General features: G+C 46.0%; 1 protein-coding gene across 1 annotated transcript in view; it reads right to left on the bottom strand.

The window, feature by feature from the left end:
• The window catches only part of SPAG17 (sperm associated antigen 17), a 994,731-nt gene that overhangs the window by 959,032 nt on the left and 14,553 nt on the right, over positions 1-21,146 (bottom strand). The window contains exon 2 of the mRNA XM_030205033.1: positions 10,045-10,185. Coding sequence (XP_030060893.1) covers positions 10,045-10,185 — 141 coding nt within the window. The remainder of the gene's footprint in view (positions 1-10,044; positions 10,186-21,146) is intronic.

Below are 21,146 nucleotides of genomic sequence, written 5' to 3'. Positions count from 1 at the left end.
CTCCCCACCCCAGGAGCGATGCATCCGTCGTCAGCATTTTTTGCGGCTGAGGAATTTGGAACGGGCGTCCCAAGGTCAAATTGGTCCGAATCGTCCACCAGCTCAGTGAATTACGACAACTGATGGGCAGGCGGATAGCATCTTCTAGATTTCCGGTGGCCTGGCACCACTGGGAAGCTAGGGACCATTGAACAGATCTCATGTGAAGACGAGCCATGGGAGTCACATGGACTGTAGAGGCCTTATGGCCCAGGAGCCTCAACATCTGCTGAGCTGTGATCTGCTGGGACGTTCTGGCCTGGGAGGCGAGGGACAGAAGGTTCTGAGCCCTCGCCTCGGGAAGGTAGGCATGAGCCGTCTGTGAATTCAGCAGAGCTCCTATGAATTCCAGAGATTGGACTGGCTGGAAATGAGACTTTGGGTAATTTATGACAAACCCCAGCAGCTCCAGGAGTTGAATAGTGCACTGCATGAACCGAAGAGCTCCCGCCTCTGAGGTGCTCTTCACCAGTCAATCGTCAAGATACGGGAACACGTGCACCCTCAGCTTGCAAAGGTACGCCGCAACCACTACGAGGCACTTCATGAATACCCATGGCGCAGAGGCGAGCCCAAAGGGCAGCACACAATACTGGAAGTGACATGTCCCCAGACGGAATCACAGATACTGTCTGTAAGCTGGCAGTATCGGGATGTGGGTATAAGCATCCTTTAAATCCAGGGAACATAGCCAATCGTCTTTCTGAATCATGGGGAGAAGGGTGCCCAAGGAAAGCATCCTGAACTTTTCTCGCACCAGATATTTGTTCAGGCCTCTCAGGTCTAGGATGGGGCGCATCCCCCCTGTTTTCTTTTCCACGTACCTGGAATAGAATCCCTGCCCTTCCTGCCCGGGTGGCACGGGCTCGACCGCATTGGCGCTGAGAAGGGCGGAGAGTTCCTCTGCAATTATCTGCCTGTGGTGGGAGCTGAAGGATTGAACTCCCGGTGGGCAATTTGATAGGGTGGAGATCAAATTCAGGGTGTATCCGCACCGCACTATTTGGAGAACCAACTGGTCGGAGGTTCTGAGAGGCCACCTTTGGTGAAAAACTGTCAACCTCCCCCCTACCGGCAGGCCATCCAGCACGGCTACGTTTATGGCGGCTATGTTCCCATGGATCCAGTCAAAAGCCCGTCCCCTGCTTTTGCTGTGGAGCTGCAGGGGCCTGCTTAGTCGCACGCTGTTGACGGGAACAAGCGTGCTGGGACTGTCCCTGTGCCTGAGAAGGCCTTCAGGCCGGCCGGTTGTACCGACACTTGCTGTAAGCGTAGGGTGCAGCCCGCCGGGCTCGGGAAAAACGTCCACCTGTGGAGGTGGATGCTGAAGGCGCCCGGCGGGAGAGCTTGTCGAGAGCGGTTTCCCGCTGGTGCAGTTGGTCCACCAACTGCTCAACTTTCTCGCCGAAAATATTATCCCCCCGGCAAGGGACATCCGCCAGCCGTTGTTGAGTCTGGTTATCCAGGTGAAAGACACGCAGCCATGAAAGCCTGCGCATCACTATACCCTGGGCCGCGGCTCTGGATGCCACATTACAGATGTCATAAATACCCCTGGACAGGAACTTTCTGCACGCCTTCAGCTGCCTGACCACCTCCTGAAAAGGCCTGGACTGCTCCGGCGGGAGCTTGTCAACCAGGTCCGCCAGTTGCCACACATTGTTCCGCATGTGGATGCTCGTATAGAGCTGGTATGACTGGATTCTGGTCACAAGCATGGAAGAATGATAGGCCTTCCTCCCAAACGAGTACAGAGTGCGAGACTCCCGCCCCGGGGGCGCCGAGGCGGTATCCCTCGAACTCCTGGCCCTCTTGAGAGCAGAGTCCACGACCGCTGAGTCATGTGGCAACTGAGGCCGCATCAACTCCGGGTCTGTATGGACTCTATATTGGGACTCTGCTTTCTTGAGGATGGTGGGATTAGATAGGGGCTTCAACCAGTTCCGAAGCAGTGTCTCTTTCAGGACATTGTGCAACGGTACCGTGGAAGACTCTCTAGGTGGTGATGGATAGTCGAGGACTTCAAGCATCTCAGCCCTCGGCTCATCCACGGTGACCACTGGGAAGGGAATGCTAATAGACATGTCCCAGGCAAAGGAGAGGCTCTCTGGAGGCGAGAGCTTCCTCTCCGGTGAAGGTGTGGGGTCGGAGGGAAGACCCTCAGACTCCTCGGAGGAGAAATATCTGGGATCCTCCTCCTCCCCCCACGAGGCTTCCTCCTCGGTGTCGGACATGAGCTCTCTGAGCTCAGACCACAACTGGGCCTGTCTCGACCCCGAGGAACCGCGTCCTTGATGATGGTGCCGAGAGGCGGACTCCCTTGCTGGCGGGGACGAAGCTCCCTCCATCGACGTCGATGGGGATTCCACCTGAGTGATGATCGAGACTGCATCACAGGGCCAGAGCCAGCCGGCGCTTCCATCAATGGCACTGCGGGCACAAGCACCCCCGGTGCCGGCAGGGCCTGGCGCATCAGCTGCTCCAGGATACCTGGGAGGATGGCTCGGAGACACTCGTCTAGGGCCGCTGTCGGGAGAGGCTGGGGAGCCGGTGCGGGCGTCGGTGCTCGAAGCTGCCCGGGTCCAGGAGACGGTACCAGGCTACCCGATGACCTGTGCATCGACACCTCTTCAATAGAGGGAGAGCGCTCCTCCCGGCATAGGCGCTTCTTAGGGATCGAATCTTCTCTCGACGTCCCTGAGCTGCCCGTGCCATGCACCGTGGGCGACCGATGACGGTGCTTCTTCGCAAGCTTCTTCCGATGCCCGTCATCGGCGTTCCGCAGCATGGACGAGGAGGTGGAGTCCCCGCGCCCTCTCAGTCGTTCACCACCGCCGTCGCTGGCAGGTTGTTGGGCCAAGGGAACCTGTACTCCTGGGGTCGATGCCATGCTCGGCGTCGAAGTCTTCGACATCAGTACTGATACCGAAGTCCCAGCCGTCGACACCGATGCCGTCAATGTCGAAGGGCTGGCGCAAGTTCCAAAAAGACGGTCACGAAGAACTTGCCTCGCCACCTGCGTCCGCTTTTTCAAGCCGAGACACAAGGTGCACGCCTTGGAATTATGCTCCGGACCGAGGCACTGGAGACACCAAGCGTGAGGATCAGTCTGTGCGATCTGCCGGCCGCACCGACCACACTTTTTGAATCTGCTTGGGACCTTCGAGGACATCGATGGAAAAATCGCGTTGGCGAAGTCAAAACCATCAGTGGTGGCGGTAAAAGAAGAACACCAAAAACAAAAGAAAGAACTCGGACGCGCAGCCACAAGGCCACGACAAAGCGAAATAAAAAGAAAACACTCGATGATAAGGAGTTTTTTTTTAAACGAAAAAGAAAATGGGGCGCTAGAAGTAATAGAAACCGCGGACTAGGCCGCAAAATGGTTTTCCGGGGCTGACACGGAGAGGGACAAAACTGCATCTCTCTCCAGCGCGGAAAAATAGAAAACTGAGTGGGAGCGGTCGCGCACGGGCAGGAAGACGGCCGCACATGCACGGTAGGCATACCCCGCGTGTGGGACCTCCCATGAGAATTTTCTTCCGGTTCGAGGGGCTGCCATGGACGTCAACCCAGTCGTGAGAACAAGCAGCCTGCTTGTCCTCGGAGAAATAAGTGGTACAAAAGTTTGAAAAATAAATAAAATTACTCCACGATACTCCCAAGACTTGTGTTGGAAACAACTGCACCTCGGTAAAAATGAATATAAAGTACAGAGGACTGAAGAAAGGTAGCTATTGTGGAAGAAAGTTGCAAACTACCTTGATAGAAGAGTCGCAAAACAGTCAATTGCAAATGAAGGAGAAAAGCCTCCACAAAATACAAACACAGAAATATCCTGTGACCATGCAAAAAGGGCACAGAACAGTACAAAAGCACGAAAGTCAGGTAGGGCAGAAACCCCCTAAAACAGATGCAAGGTTCCAATAAGAAAGGACAACTGTATTGCACTCCAGGAATAGGTAGGAGGAAAATTTCATTTTATGGAAGTACTAAAGAAATAGCATAACATCCAGTTCCTCCCATTGTTACAGGGGATAGCCTCAACTGTGGTACCAAGAAGAAGCGGCCGCCAGGCATACAGAATTGCCTGAAAGATGAACTAGAGCTGGCACGATGAGACCAAGAGAAAAAAATCTGCCCCATCGGACTGAGGCAGGTTGTAGCCATTCCTAAAGCACTGGGAGATGTGCACTGCCACTCTGGAATCTGAGGAGAGACCCAAGATCCCTTCGACAGGCATGTAAGGCCATGGAAAACTGGAATGTAGAGCTGAGGCCTTCTGGATAGGACACACAGTGGTAGTTGTAGTTGAAGTTGAAACCCTGAAAGTAAAATTGCCTGGTCTGCAGTACATGGTCCCTTTCACGAAAGAAGAGACAGAGGAGTTAACCAAATCTTGCCTCCTGTGTGCCTAGAAACCCAGAGGTTTGGAAACCTTGTCTGTTCCTCACGTATCTGGAGGTTCTCTGAATCAAAATTTTTTTTCTTTTTAAATGAAGCTTGCTAAAAGTGACCATGGCCATGGACAGTTGGAAAGGCTTCTAAGGCAGAGCGGCCTGTATGCTGAGAATGACAAGAAGTGGATGGTGAGTCTGGGTTCCAGAACCGGCTGGCATGACTGCACATGAGAATAAACTACGATGGTTGACTGCCAAGGTATCCAGCACAACAGAATCTGGCTGTAGGAGTGGCCTAGTGGTTAGAGCACTGGTCTTGCAATCCAGAGGTGGCTGGTTCAAATCCCACTGCTGCTCCTTGTGATCTTGGGCAAGTCACTTAACCCTCCATTGCCTCAGGTACATACTTAGGTTATGAGCCCTCTTGGGACAGAGAAATATCCAGTGTACCTGAATGTAACTCACCTTGAGCTACTACTGAAAAAGGTGTGAGCAAAATCTAAATAAATAAATAAAAATATTGCATCACTGAGAACCAGGTGCAGTGGTCCTGCAACCTGTGAGTCTCGGTGTTAACTCCCAGCTGGTGACTGTCACCAGTAATCCACTCTGTTAGCCTGAAGCCGCTCTGTCCCAATCAAGGAAAGAAGAGCCTGCACTACCAGAGAGTGGCAGCCCAACATGTTGCTACCAACTGGGCGAGATCAGGTCCTTCAGACTTGAACTGGACATTATGGGAAACAGCTGTGCTACGGGGATGAAAAGTGGCCCCAGAAGGTGATACTGATTCTCTTATGAGCTGGAAAATTATGGCCCTTAGAAAAATATATATGGCCCCTGGAAAACAACTAGCTGAGCACGTCTGATTCTAAGCTGAGGCCCAATCCAGTTCAGACCCAGCACCCAGCGGAAGAAAGCCAGGCAACTTGAAAGAACTAGCCCGCTGAAGAAAGCAGGGCATGGGCCATGGACAAAGCCACCCAGGGAAATGAAGAGGTGCCCACTGTGGCATAGAGACACTGGAAAGCACGAAGACATGCACCCCATGCCAATGCCTATGTCCCCAGATGCAAGGAGAAATTGCTCACTTAACCAGTAGCACCTCGCCAAAGGAAATGGCGTATTCCTTGGATGGAGACTATCACCGGACCACACTACCAGAGAGCGGGGGAACAGCGAAAGCAGAGCCAGCACTGTCTTTTGTGAACAATAAAAGAGAACTAAATGTACCCAACAGACAGGAACAGCAAACTAGGCCCTTGCAGAGAACTTCCCTACTTGGCCCCCCAGGAAACAGAAATAGCAGCAAAAAGCTACTTATCACTGGCAGTGAACTCCAGGTGACTGCTGCTAAGAAATAAGGCACGGGCGGTAATGGTCCAGCCTCACTGAGACCATAGTAACAGACGCGATGGAACTGCCACTAAGTCTGCCTGAACCCAGAAATAGGAACAGGTGGCTGCCGAGGGCTTGCGAACGTAGGCTACATTAGGGTAGCAGCAGTGGGTGCAGAAAGGAACAGCAAGCTGTGGAAAGACCAAGGTGGAAAACACAGGCGCCTATGCTGGAGTAACAGCCGAATGGCAGGGAAACACCCTGCTCATCTGGGAGAAAGTCCCCTTCCTCTGAGTTCTTCGGCTGCCAGGGAGCCTCTGGCCACTGCTTCCAGACCTGTACCAACAGAGGCAGCGTATAAGGATAAGTCCACTACGTGGTTTCCGACGGCACCCGAGACATCTGTGGGGCAGGAAGGAGGGGAAAAATGAGAAAGAGCAGTAACCCCAAAGGCACTCCTGTCTGGAATAACAACCACTGGACGGGACCTGACTCCCTTTTTTTTTTTTTTACAATAGTGCACCAGAGTAATACAAGCCTGGGGGGAACTTGAGCAAGATACTCCCCAACCCCCCACCCCCTGTACCCATACCCAGCGTAGCTGAACTCGCAAAAAGCAGCAAAAGCAAGGCACTCCAGTTCTCATGTTGACAAGATGGCCATCAAAGCCCTGTCAGTACTATGAAAGAGAGCTGCTCGCGCTCAGTGCACACGGGAAAATAGCAAGGCTGACCCTGCCTGATGAACAGAACTCACATATCTACTAGTCCTGATACTGGGAGCACCAGTATCTCTCCAGGAGACAATGTGGTCTTAAAGCTCTTTTTTTTTTTGTGAAGGAGTATGGAGGAGAGCTGGAGAGGGAATCAGGGTGGGGGAGGGACCTGGGGTGACCAGGTGTACACCCTAAAGGTGGTACCACTCAGCTGCACACACCCCTAGCTCAACTGAACTGAGATACCCAGAACTGGAGCTGCCACAGATGAGACCAGGAGCTTGTGAGAGACCATCCATCCACCTGCTGGAGATAGAGAATACTGACTGACTAAGGAGCATTCCATTCTATAAGGAGGTGCAAATCAGCGCTCTCTTATCTTCACCTGCTGGTAGGTGGACACAACCCACAAGCCTCTGGATTCATCTGCTGCTGACGCTAAGGAACTCAACTTTCCTGACAGCAGACTACAGACCTTAAGGCTTTCATGCATAAACAAAGACAACTGACTCCTTTAAGGTTTAGAATGGGCCAACAGCAGCCTTTTTTCTTGAGGACTATGAAGTAATTGAGTGCCAGCCTTGACTTTGCTCCACTACTGAGATTGGAACAATAGCTCCTAAGTAAAGTAGGTAATGCAAGGTTTCGCATACCACCACTCTCATGCTTGATCAGCAAGTGAACATCATAAAGGTATTGTAAATGGGTTCAGCAAACTCAAGGACACAACTCTAATGAATCATTTCAAGCACCCATTGAACCAAGGTGACCCGGTCCCACTCCAAGTAAAACAGACAGAAAAGTCACCTCACCTGTAGCACCTTGAGGTGGGTCTTCTGCTACTCACTGAGTCTCCTTTCCCTCCCCAGAGAAGGGTCCACCACTATCTCAGAGTCTAGGAAGGCCATGGAACGGCTGATTTTTCTCGAGTCTCCCTGAAGAGTACTAGAATGTAGACACCTGCTTACTGGACCTGAAATGTCTCCCTTCCTTCTGACACAACTGGCCTGCAGTCTTGCTCACCGAAGACTTTTCTCAATTTTCTGGAAGCCATTGAGGTCTCACTTCACCAATATCTTTGACCTACTTCTCAAGATCCTCCTTAAACAGGAGCTTACCCCTCAAGGGAAGTTTAACTAATCTAATCTGGAAATTATTAACAGCAAATCCTAAATAGATCCAAGGTCATTTACTGTGACTCACTTTGGAGGCCGAGTCTGCTGACCAGTTAACAGAGTCACAACTACCTCAGCATTATAACTATGGAGGCCATTGATTTATCTCCAATTCAGGTCAGGTCATACAGCATAACAGCCAAAATTGCTGCTCTAGATTCCATACAAGCCACTTCCAGGCTCTCTGGGAGCTGCTGGATCCATCAGAGAAGAGCCTGAGCCACATAACCTATGCAAAAGATAGCCCAAGCATCCAGAGTGGAAGAAGCAAAGGCTTACTTCAAGAGGACCTCTATTTTCCTTTCCTGAAACTCTTTCCGGGCCATTTCTCCCTCCACTGGAATAGGGGCCTCTTTGGTCATCACTGTTACCAAAGCTTTTCTAAGTTCTCCAGCACAAGCGGGTAGGGCTCCCTAGTATTTTGCTAACTTTAAGCACCATTTCAAGGGTCTTACATTAGAAGAGGGCCATTCTCCTCAGGATCTTAAGGAAGAGAAAGAACCTTCTAGGATAGGTCCCCCATCTAGCATTTCCTTGATCACTGACTTTGAAATTCGCAGGGAGGAAGACACCTGAGCTATCAAAGACCTAATTTGTTCCATCAGACCAAATTAGGTCTTTGATTCATCACCCTCTGTAGGAGACAGCTTCACTACCTTGGTATTCAAGCTGCCCAAAGGGAAGACTCCCCCTTTACCTTCCTCGGTCAACCAGTCCTTCTCTTCTACTACTACAACTATTACATATCACTACTGGTTGTGTGGCACAACCCGTTTGCCTGGACTGGTCTAGCAGGATGATAAGGAATAGGCTTTCATAAAATTGCCCATCTCATATTGGGTAAAGTACATGTGTACAGCCTGCAAGCATATAACTTTTCCCATAGGTAGAGGAGGCCTTTCTGAGAACAGAATTTGGGTGGAGTTTTGGAATTAGCTAGTATAAATGTTCTGTGGATTTATTCAGGACTATTCCTCCTCTTGATACCTGTTTAAAAATTTGGAAGTCGATATTCAACTGGCAGTGCTCAGCATTTTGCTGAATGCCACCAGCGTTATGTCTGGAAATTCGAAGCAGGGCCATATCTGGGATTCAGCATTGAATTTCTAGGTTTGTAAAGACAGCTAAAGCATAGGCAGTTAAGTGCAATAATCAACACTTAACCAGCTGCGGGACAGTGAATAAAGAAAGGACTGGCTTTTATGCGATCCTATTTATGGGTTTACCTTGGCCAGTTAAATGCTGAATATCAGCACTTACCCAGCCTGAGCCAAGTGTTGACTCTACCCCTGGAACATCCCCAAAATAGACTTAGCTAAATAAACAACCCGAGCTCTTAGGGATATCAATAGAAAAATATCATCCAACAATAACGATATCCACAATAATATGATTGTGACAAAAAGACTCTTTTTATATATTGGAGGAAAAAGCCTCAAATAAACAGAAAGAACTCCTTCGTTGAATATATCAACACTAGCCGTTAAGCCCGTAACAACGGGCTAGTTTTTTGTTTTCCTATGGCCTCCCCGCCCCCTCCACAAACCCTGCTCTCTCCCCTGCCCTCCCCCCCCAGCATCTGTTTCCCTCAGTTCCGCCCCCTCCTTCCCTCCCTGCTCCCTCCTCCTCCGATTTCCACGCCCATGTCCAAGCCCTCCTCCCTATTGGGCTGTACTGCTGGTGGAGGCGGGGCTTGGACTTCTACACTCTCAGTGTTCCGACTCTACTGCGCATTTGCAGGTGAATTGGTCACTTGCCATTTATATGTTTGATAAGGGAGATCCACTGAATCATCACGGGCAAAAAACCTCCTAATAAATAGAGCTTTTGCGCTTCCAAAAAGGCTTCTGTAATTTTTACAGTCTGACACCACGGACCCTGAGGCAGGGATCGAAACTTGGGCCTGAAGTTGGGCCGTGGGAGGTGTTAGTTCTCGACTGAAAACTTTCTTTGAGATAAGTGCATATTCTTTGAACCGCTTAGTAATATTACACGGTTATTGTGAGCACAGAAGCCTTTTTGGAAGCGCAAAAGCTCTATTTATTAGGAGGTTTTTTGCCCGTGATGATTCAGTGGATCTCCCTTATGTTGATATATTCAACGAAGGAGTTCTTTCTGTTTAGTTGAGGCTTTTTCCTCCAATATATAAAAAGAGTCTTTTTGTCACAATCATATTATTGTGGATATCGTTATTGTTGGATGACATCCCCAAAATAGCCAGTTTTGAGATAGGCACTAAGTGGACATTTTCAGTGCCACTGAAAATGACCGGTTAGCCCCGAACAAGCGATTTAACTGGCCAGGAGCCATTCTGGATGGTTAAATTGTTTTGAATATCGACCCATATATTAACATTCACACAAAAGCAGAGCTAACATACCTGTTGAAGTGTTCTTTCCCATGATATCACACTGAACAGTTTCCGCAACGGGATCGCCACAGAATGAGAGAGGGCCTTCGTATTGATTTCATCCTCCGATAGGTTTTCAACCACAAATGCAATACAGGTTTTCCACTGGTCCTATTAATGTTTTTTTAAATGAAAAATGCACTGTTTAAAATCTGTGTAGACTATGAAGGATCTTTACTAGCCCTTTGCAGCTTTCACTTAAATCTTAATATTTGCTACGTTTTCAAATACACACCTTCACTCTACATCATCATTTTTTCTTCTGTCCTTAAATAGGACTCAACTAAAACTGGCATTTAATCAGAAACTTAGCAAGTAACTAATTTTAATGTTTTTGCTTTCTAAAGATCTTTTTGGAACAGATACACAATTTTTTTTAAATCCCTCTGGAAAATATAAGGTTCTTAAATTTGCTTTATGTATCCAGTGTTGACTTTTTCTCTACGCAACCACAAGGTGCCACTATCATGCTATAATATAACAAATATCAACTCTTACTAAGACTGAGTCCTCATCATACCTTTAGTAAAAACAATGGGATGTAGCTGCTAAGAGTGAAGACGAGTTTAGCTCTTGTGTTGTGAATATGTAGGATTCCCTGAAGTTGTTTAATTCAATCATTTTGTTAAAACACATCTGCACACGGGAAAGGGTCTGCAAAGTTAACTTTCATCATAATATGCTTATATAGCTAGCAGAAACAGGTATCAGTGGTAGAGTATTTGCAGGGTTCAAATCCTATTTTTCAAACAGACAACAATCAGTTTTGTTCAACATCAGTCCATCATCACCTTGGATGCTGAACTGAGGGGTACCACAAGGATCCATAGTGCCATCTACTTTATGTAATATATACTTCAAACCTTCAGCTCAGCTGGTTTGGTTGATAGAAACAAAATTCTATCCACCCGATGATATTCAGCGCTATTTAACCAACCAGGAACGGCTCCTGGCTGATTAAATAGCCTAAAGTCGACTAAGCACTAACATTCAGCGTGAAATAGACGTCTATCTCAGCTGAATATTAGTGCTTAGTGGCTAGCCCGGTTGTGGGGCATACACAATTACCTCACCTCCAGTAGAGAGAAGACAATGAAGTTACATAGAAACAGTGACAAAATAAAGTAAGGTAGCACTCTGGAATTCAGATCAGGTTACCCATGTCCCTCCAACAAACTCGAATTCATTACACCCAAGAATACACACTAAAAGAATTAGACATAAGGCTCAAATATTATACAAAAATGCAAGCTAATTTATTCTATTGGCAGCAGTAGAAACAGCTCATAGACTAAATTACCCTAAACTGATGGTAAGCAGTGAGCATTTATGTACCTGGCAAGATTAGATAAAGAAAATGCACACATTCCCTATTCCTGAACTGATTAGGACCCCTAACTCTCAGGCACTTGTGAAAAGAGTAGTTATAACCTGATGGATGAAAAAGGCTCTCTCACTCTCAAGGACACCAGAGGTAGAGCAAGTCAGGAAGATGCTCTGACTGATGTCCATGGCCAATGAGCAGGCAGAAGCACGTAGACGGCAGAGCCGTGTTTAACGAGCCTCAGATATTTCCATGATGTGGCAGACTCAGATCAGGGCTGTCATCTACTTCAGTGAGAGTAACTCTTGTGCGAACTCCTCAAGATAACACCCAGATAACTTAGATAACACCCAGATAATGTAATGTTTTTTTAGAGGCATCTTGGGTAAGGTGAGCCTTCTAGTCTGGAACAACAGATCTGGGGTTTTCCAATATTGTGACTTGGAGGACCAAACACTGGGCTAGAGACGCCAGTGACAGAGTTGTTCTGACCACAAGGTCAGTTTTCTGTAAACAAGGTTGTTGTTGATGTTATTTTTGCCTTCTTATAGCCTTGGCCATTCAGCAATATTCTTTTCACTGCACATAGGCTTGAGATCTATTGAAGCAACAAGCCTTTAGAATGAGAGCTGACATTGGCCTGAGTCTATATCTTTAAAGTCAGGTTCATAATGCTGAATAGTGCCTCCTATAGGGCCTCTTTTGCTCCCACACAGTCACCGGATTTGTCACACAACAAAGCCAGTTAGCATCCATATTTATTGGCTGACTGGTTACGTTTAGCAGCCAAATAGATCCACATAAATAGCAGGTCTATCTTTGTTGGCTATAACTTATCCGGTCAGCCAATAAATATTGGTTTAACCAGCTATGTTCAGACCGCCAGAAAAAAACAACATATGGAGCATGCTATACAAAACCTTGGGTTAATCTCTTCATAAAGGTGATTAATAAATCCCAATAAATAAATAAAACAAACTTTAACAACCAATAAACTTTTTTTGCAGATTTGCAACCATGTAGAATCCAATAACTTAAATAAATGAGGCACAATACAAATTCAATGCATTTCTCATTTGCCTAAAATGTATTCTATAAATACTTTTCAAGTATTTAATTTTTCACTTTAAAACATAAATTCAGGTCTTCAGCTGATGCCAGTGATAAATGGCCACTAACTGTGAGCTTCTAATTGGGGCCCCCTGAAATCGTAAAATCTTTTGCATCATTCACACAACTACTTACATAGCTCCTGTAAGTGATGCCCGCCCATAAGCCTGGAGACATCAAATCTAATTTTCAAGCTGCAGGCCTCAGTGGCGCAGCACCACTGCACGGCTCCATGAAGGCAGCAAGTGATGAGGAGGCCAGGAAACTGTGGCAGACTTGGATAGAAACTCAGAAGTGAAGGAGATGGGCACGGCCACAGAGTCACTCGCTAAGGTTGACCTCCAGGTTCTACTCCACAAATTAAAACTACAGCTTACTAGCAAAGTTATGAGTTAGAAAGTATGTTTGCAGAACTCAACATCATCAATTTCACAGCCTTGTACCAATATGTGGAGGAAGTGGAGCAGCAATTGGAGGAACATGGTGAAGCCATGGTGACCTTGAACACCTATGTGGCTAATTTAGAGCAGCAATCCAGGATTTTCTTGGAGTGCCTTGAAGACCTGAAGAATCACTCCAGGAAAAGCAATTTGCATTTCAGAAGAATTCCAGAACCAGAGGGAAATGAGGACTGTGCAAAGCAGGTGAGGCAGATTTGTATGGCAATTTTAGCCTATGGACTAGAGGGACAACAGGTGGATAGGCCTATAAAAGTGGAACAAGCTCACTGAAGTTTGGAGCCTTGAGGGAAAATGTCCTCCCTGAGAAAAGTGTCTATCTGCATACAATTAAAGAGCTGGTGCTAAACAAAGCAAGAAAGATCAGAAACACCAAATGGCAAGGCATCTCGACTGAAGTATATAATGACTTATCCACATTGGCCCTGCAGTGTCATTGAGAAATGAAAGATGTGACTAAGCATCTGAAGTGTGAAATGATTCAGTATAAATGGCTCTTTCTAATTGGATTATAATTCAGACCTAGATCTGTAGAAGAAGTTGTTAAAGCTTTGATCAAATCTGGCTTGCTACAAGCAGAGAACTCTGAAACTATACTTCTGCAAAAGGAACCTTCTGGTGGCAATGAGTTCTGGATGGTGGATGACAACTGAAGTGACAAGTGGAGGGAAAATATTTATCACCTCCTTCAATATCATAGAGAACTTTGACTGTTTAGTGATATTGTGTGGTCTTAATTTCTCCCACACATTTTTTTTTTCATTACACTATGCTATGAAGCTTTCCAGGGCTGCCAAGGGGGTCCAAGTTTTGAGAGGGAGATTTTAGTACACACCCCTAGCCCCACCCACTCCACACATCTAGCTGGATGATGACGGAATTGTATATTAGGACGCTTCTGAATAGCGATCCAGCATATGTGTGTGTGTTTTTTGTTTATATGGTCTTGATTCAAATGTAATACAGTAGATCGTTCTTACTATGTTTTTAGACTATTGTGAACCGCTTAGATCCTGTTCTCAGCCTGGTGGTGTATTACATTTTAATAAACATAAACAAGTCCCACCCATTCAACTTGGTTGTCCTTAAGCCTCTCCCAAACCTGGAAAAGGAACCACAATCTCCATTTAGTGTGAATTTAAAAACTAAAGGGGTTTATTGCCACAACATAACTCCTTCCGCTCCAACAAAAACAATAAGAGGGACTCACCAACCCCAAAATATCACCCGATTCTTGCATACAACAAAATAAGGCAGTGGATATATTTTGCAAAATTTGACATTCCAATACAAAATTAAAAACTCAATTTTTTTTTACCTTTATTGTCTGGCCATTTAACTTTTCTAATTGTATTGGCTCCACTTTCTGGGTACTGTTTTTGTGTCTTCTCCTATATCCCTTTCCAAGGTCTCCTATTCATGTGCTGCTTTTCTCTCTTCTGTCTTTGTCAATTCTTTCACTACAATAATCTCTTATATTGCTCTTTTTGTTTTAGCTTTCTTCTATTGTTCTGCCTATTTATTCAGATTTCATTCATTTTCATTATTCAGACTTCAATCTCTCTTTTTTTCTATCTACCTATAGCTTTCTATCTCTTTCCCTCAAACAATCACTCCATTTTCTCTTCCTCTTATTTCCCAGTATCTTTAACTCTTCCCTTTCTCCTCCTGCTACCCAGTATCTTCTCTCCCCCTATGTCAGGAAGCACCTCTCTTTCTCTCTCCAAGCCATGCATCTCCTTCCCGCAACACACACACTGTGCAGCATTTCCTCGCTCTCTCCCCTAACCAGACTCGCCCTGCCTTTCTCCCTCTCTCTTCCTTCATACAGCATCACCCCATCTATCTCTATGTCTCTCTTTTCCCTATCCAGCATCACCCCATTTCTCTTATCCCATCCAGCATCACCCCATTTCTATTCTCCCATCCAGCATTACGCCATCTCTCTTTTCTCTATTTCCCCCTATTTAGTATCACCTTGTCTCTCTGTCTCTTTTCCCCTGTCCAGCATCACCCTGTTTCTTTCTCTCTCTCTGTTTTCTCCCATCCACCATCACCCAGTCTCTCTGTCTCTCTCTCTCTGTTTTTCTCCCATCCACCATCACCCAGTCTCTCTGTCTTTCTCTCATCCACCATCACCCAGTCTCTCTGTCTTTCCCACATCCAACATCACTCAGTCTCTCTCTCTCTTTGGGTCTTTTCCCCAACCACCATCATCTGGTCTTCTCTGTCTTTCCCCCATTCATCATCACCCAGTCTCTCTCTTCTCTCCCATCCACCATCACCCCATCTCTCTCTCTCTGTCCCCAGCCCACCCCAATCCAGCATTTCCTTATCTCTCTCTCTCTCTCTCTCTTCCCCCCATCCAGCATGGCTTCTCTCTTTCTATCCGTCTCCCACTCTGCTACTCCAGCATTACCTCTTTTCTCTATATATACAGTATCCCCTTCCCTCCCATTTACCCACTTGCTGCTTTCCTTGGTCAGTTTCAGTAAAAGCAGCATAAAATTGGCAGATGTGGGCCCCTTTCCTTACATGTGTGTTGCTGCTAGTTTTACTGGTCTTACCTACTTTGATGTAAACTTCCTGGTGGGGGGGGGGGGGGGGGGGGGCTTGCAGATCTTGCAGCAGAGCGGGTCTCATACCTGCCTTTTTAAAGCTGTTTTTATGCCGCCACTGCAGTTCGGGTTGGGGATGGATAGGTTCAGTGGGAGTGCAGGAGATGGCCTACCAATGCGGGAGTCTCCCACTGAATGTGGGAGATTTGGTAGGTCTGGCTTTCTAAACAAATCTTTACTGTATGCTGATGCTTGAATGTGGGACTGTCTTTCAGATATCTAGGTGTGATTATAGTCTCAGCTCTTTCTTTCAATGATCAGATATCCAATGTTGTGTGTCACGAAACACCTAGCCACCCACCTGGGGTTAACCCGCGGCCACTTAGAGGGTCTATCTCCAACACAACTCAGGTCCACATGCACCTGCCGCTTGTGCTCTACACTAGTACCCTCCTCCCACCGACTGGGTCACAACTGCCTCTCAACGAGTCTCCCGCTCTCCAATTATCCCCAGTGATTTCTTGGTTACTGGAGCCACACTTCCAGTGGTCCCACAGTTCCCAGAAAGCACTCACAGACCCAACAAACAAACCATCAGGATTCTTTATCAGTCCAGACAGGCTGAGGCAATAAACATTTATTGTCTTAAAAATTGGACAATGAACAAAAATGTGCAATCTGAAAAACAATAACAGGTAACTGAAATATGGATCAATTATAAAACTAACTAAACGTTCGCTTATTTCCTAGAAAGTACCTGGGGATATCAGGGCATAGATCTGTTTGCAGTGCTTCAGCAAAGATCTCTCTCTCTCTCTCTCTCTTCTCCCAGGCTAAAACTGAAGCAACAGCCAGCATCTGCTGGGTAATTTCAAACTCCAGGCCAATCAGAGCCCAGCATAGTCACGTTTCAAATAAAAACTGGTTATATCACTACAGGAACTTTCTATTTCTGTTTGCCAACTAAAAGAAAGAGAAGTCAGTCTTCTGTAACAGCTTTAAGCATAAACATGCACCATCTGCTAGAGAAATATACGTCAGACATATTTAAGACAGGAAAAGATCCAATACATTTTACAGGTTTAAAACACACTGTTTCTTCACTCCTCCCCTCTTAAGAGACAGACTCCGGACTGCGGCCTCCACAGACCGCTGATCGGGTCTCAATAGTCCAGTGTCAGGCGGTTCTGGCTTTTCCTTCCTGGAGAGGCCACCAGCTTTGCCATGTTCGTTGCCCTTCTGATGCTTATAACAGAAGTTTTTACCACACTCAGTATATGCCAACAGTTTTAATCCTGTATACCTCATTTTGTGAATAGTGAGGAGTATCTTCTGACAAAGCTTTTACCACACTCAACACATGTGAATGGTTATACTCCTGTGTGTATTTTTGTGCTTTCTTAGCTGTGATTTATGAATAAAGCTTTTTCTACATTCAATGCTTGTAAACTGTTTCTTCCCTGATGGAATTCTATGCTGCTTTGACAATCATTTCTGGCAACTGAAACTTTTCTTATACTCCGTACTTGAAACTGGTGTCTCTCCTGGGTGAAATTTTGCATTTCTGGAGGAGCTTTCTTCCTGGTTGAAGCTACTGTCATAACCAGGACATGAAGTGTTTTCCTGATATTCTGTAACATTTATTTATTGATACAGCTTTTCCCATATTCTATACTTTTACATAGTTCCGTTTCTTTACTATTTTTCAGGTGTTGCATTAGCTCCTTTTTCACACTGAAATGTTTCTCATACTTAGAGCATGTAAAATGTGTGTCTTTTATACATGTTGCCTGTTGTTCTAGTTTTCCCTTTTGACAGAAGGTTTTTCACAGTCCGTACGTTTAAATTGTCTCTCTTCAGTGGTCCCACAGTTCCCAGAAAGCACTCACAGACCCAACACACAAACCACCAAGATTCTTTATCAGTCCAGATAGGCTGAGGCAATAAACAACTATTTATTGTCTTATAAATTGGACAACGAACAAAAAATGTACAATCAGCAAAACAATAAAAGGTAACTGAAATATGGATCAATTATAAAACTAACTAAACATTTGTTTACTTCCTAAAAAGTACCTGGAGAGATCAGGGTATAGAGCTTCAGCAAAGAGATCTCTCTCTCTCTCTTCTCCCAGGCTGAAACTGAAGTAACAGCCTGCATCTGCTGGGTAATTTCAAACTCCAGGCCAATCAGGGCCCAGAACAGTCACGTTTCAAATAAAAACTGGTTTTATCACTACAGGAACTTCCTATTATCTGTAAGCCGAATAAAGCCCAGATGCACTAAACCTAACGAGCCAGCAACGTGGCTTTTAAACTAGCTCTAGCTGGTTTAGCGAGCAAGTAGTAAAACAAGACATGTACAAAAGGGTTCTCTGAGCCATTTACCGTAGATAAGTTAACGGGAGGTCTGGAGCTGTCGGTCCTGACAGCTCCAGACCTCCTGTTAAATTAGATAAAGACAACACCATCAGTGTCACAGTCCTTATACCAGCCATAGCACACATAAACAGGCATCATTGAAAATATTATACCAGTATAGGAGAAAAAATAACTTGTGAATTTTTCCATTATAAATAATTTCTGTAAGCTGTTACAGCTCCAGCATACCCAGTACAAAATAAGATAGCAGATGTAAATTCTCAAATTGGACATATTCAAAACACTAAAAGGAAAATAAAACGATTTTTTTTCTACCTTTGTTGTCTGGTGACTTTCTCTTTCTGACCATGTTGGTCCCTGCTGCTCTCTATCTGTTCTCTTAACTCTGCTTCCAGGGCTTCCTTTCCATTTATTTCTTTACTTTCCTCCCTTCTTCTTCATTTATTGCCCTACATCCATAAGTAAAAGCTGGGTCCTCCTCCGTGGAATTGACTAGAGGAGGTATAACGTGGATCCAGCTTTGCCCATTTTCTCCATCCATGTGCAGTTTTTCTCCTCTCTTCCCTTTCCCTCATCTCCATCCATATGCATCTTCTTTTCTCTTTCCTCCCCTCCATCCATGTCCATCATTTCTCCTCCCCTCCATGTCCAGCATTTATCCTCTCTCTTCCCTCCCCTGTATCCATATCTAGCAATAATTCTCTCTCCCCTCTCCTCCATCCAAGTCCAGCATTTCTCCTTTCCCCCCATCCATCCCTCCATCCATCCATGTCCAGCAATTCTCCTCTCTTCTGACCCCCATCCTTCCCTCCAACCATGTCCAGCAATTCTCCTCTCTCCCTTCCATCATCCATGTCCAGCAATTTTCCTCTCTCTCTTGCCTTCCTCTCCATCCATTTCCAGCATTTCTCCTCTCTCCCCTGCCCTCCCCTCCTATCCAAGTCCAGCAATTCTCTCTTCCCTGCCCTCTCCTCCATGTCCAGCATGTCTCCTTTCTCCCCTGCCCTCCCCTCTCATCCATGTCCAGCGATTCTCCTCTCTCCCCTGCCCTCCCATCTATGCTACTACTACTACTTATCATTTCTATAGCGCTACTAGACATACGCAGCGCTGTACACTTGAACATGAAAAGACAGTCCCTGCTCGACAGAGCTAACAATCTAATTAGGACAGACAAACAGGACAAATAAGAGATAAAGGAATATTAAAAGTGAAGATGATAAAAGAAGGGTTCTGAACAAGTGAATAAGGGTTAGGAGTTAAAAGCAGCATCAAAAAGGTGGGCTTTTAGATTACATTTGAAGATGGCCAGAGATGGAGCTTGATGTACTGGCTCAGGAAGTCTATTCCAGGTATATGGTGCAGCAAGATAAAAGGAACGGAGTCTGGAGTTAGCGGTGGAGGAGAAGGGTGCAGATAAGAGAGATTTACTCAGTGAACAGAGTTACCGGGGAGGAGTGTAGGGAGATGAGAGTGGAGAGGTACTGAGGAGCTGCAGAGTGAATGCACTTATAAGTCAATATGCCCAACATGTCTCCTCTCTCCCCTGCCTTCCACTGCCATCCATGTCCAGTGCTTCTCCTCTGCCCCCTGCCCTCCCCTCTCATCCATGTGCAGTGATTCTCCTTCCCCTGTCCTCCCCTGCCATCCATGTCCAGCGATTCTTCTCTCCCCCCTGTCTTCCCCTGAAATCCATGTCCAACGATTCTCCCTCTGCCTGCCTGCTTGAGAGCCCGGGCCCCCAGCATCAGCTAGTGCAGCGATTAAAAGAGGCTCCCGGCGTTGGGGCCTTCTTTCTGCGTGACCTGCCTACTTTGTTTCAACTTCCTGTTTCCGCGCAGGCGGGACTCTCAGAGGGAAGGCCCTAATGTTGGCAGCCTCTTTTAATCGCTGCACCGCGCTGGCTAGTAGTAAAAAAAAAGTAAGTAGGGAAGAGGGGAGCAAGAGGAAGGGTGAGGGACTCGCCGGGAAAAAAAAGGTGCCGGTATGCTGTACCGGTGCGTACCAGCACAAGAAAAGCCCTGGTGCTGATATAGAAACATAGAAAACAGTATTAAGCCCAGGGAGTGTCATACATCCAACTGAACAGCAATTTGGCACAGTGATATCAAAGGCATCCATATTTTTCATTTAATGTTTGATTTTGAAGAAAAAGAGCTGCGCAAGCTCTTATGCACACAGCTTGTCTGGGATAGGAGGAAATGTTCTATTGTGGATTAAAAACTGGTTGAAGGATAGGAAACAGAGGGCTAGATGCATCAACCAAACGTTAAAAAATCTAAATCGTAAAAGTGCTTAATGAATTTGAAACAACGAAGAATGCACAAAAAAAAACAGCTCAGAAATGTTCGGTGCGGTATTGAAAAGTACAATGTATCAAGCGTACGTTATCCCCGTGGTTATTTTGCTCCTTAAGCATGCGCAGAGCAGCCACAAACGTATTAAACCTACGTAGGTTGCTTACGTCAGACTGGGGCGTGCGAGGGGGGGATCCCGACCTGCAAGCCTTTTAGCTGTCTGATCTAGCAGAAGAGTGCAGTTGAAGATAATTCTAAAAAGAACGACCCTCGTAAATCCCCTTTTGTAACAAAAGACCTCTTTGCAGTTTGTTTACAGTACTGGAAAAATTGGCTTTAGGGGATAGAGTGTTAATTTTCAAAGCTGTTGGAGAAGGGGAGAGACAGAATTTTTAAGCTGCAGGGAGAAGCAGTATGTTTTGTTTTGTAATGATGCAGGGGAAAGCGGAGAGCCACGTGTTTGTGTTTGTATCTCACTTTTCTTTTTAAACATGCTGGCTTGGATTTTTATGGTGCAGGGGGCCTTAACGACAGGTCTGAGCACATGTAAAATTTCTGATGGTAAATGATTCGTTGCAATCATCAGTATGGTTAGTGCATTCCGAATTGTCCACATTTCAATGGTAGTTTCCCCTTTGCATTCTGTTTTCGTTAGCTGCTTGCTTTGTAGGAAAAAGGCCTTTAATGCATGCAACGGTTAGGAATTTCCTTCGTTAAAGGGTTGTTAGAGGGTCGTTAAGGTTTAGTGCATCTAGCCCAGAGAGTGGGCTTAAATGGGCAGTATTCACAATGGAGAAGGGTAGTTATTGGGGTTCCTCAGGGGTCTCTGCTAGGGCTTTTTAATATATTTATAAATGATTTAGAGATGGGAGTAACTAGCGAGGTAATTAAACTTGCTGATGACACAAAGTTATTCAAAGTCGTTAACTTGCGACAGGATTGT

The sequence above is a fragment of the Microcaecilia unicolor genome, chromosome 5 (assembly GCF_901765095.1).
Source record: "Microcaecilia unicolor chromosome 5, aMicUni1.1, whole genome shotgun sequence".
Lineage (NCBI taxonomy): Eukaryota > Metazoa > Chordata > Amphibia > Gymnophiona > Siphonopidae > Microcaecilia > Microcaecilia unicolor.
This window is presented reverse-complemented; position numbering and strand designations above follow the sequence as displayed.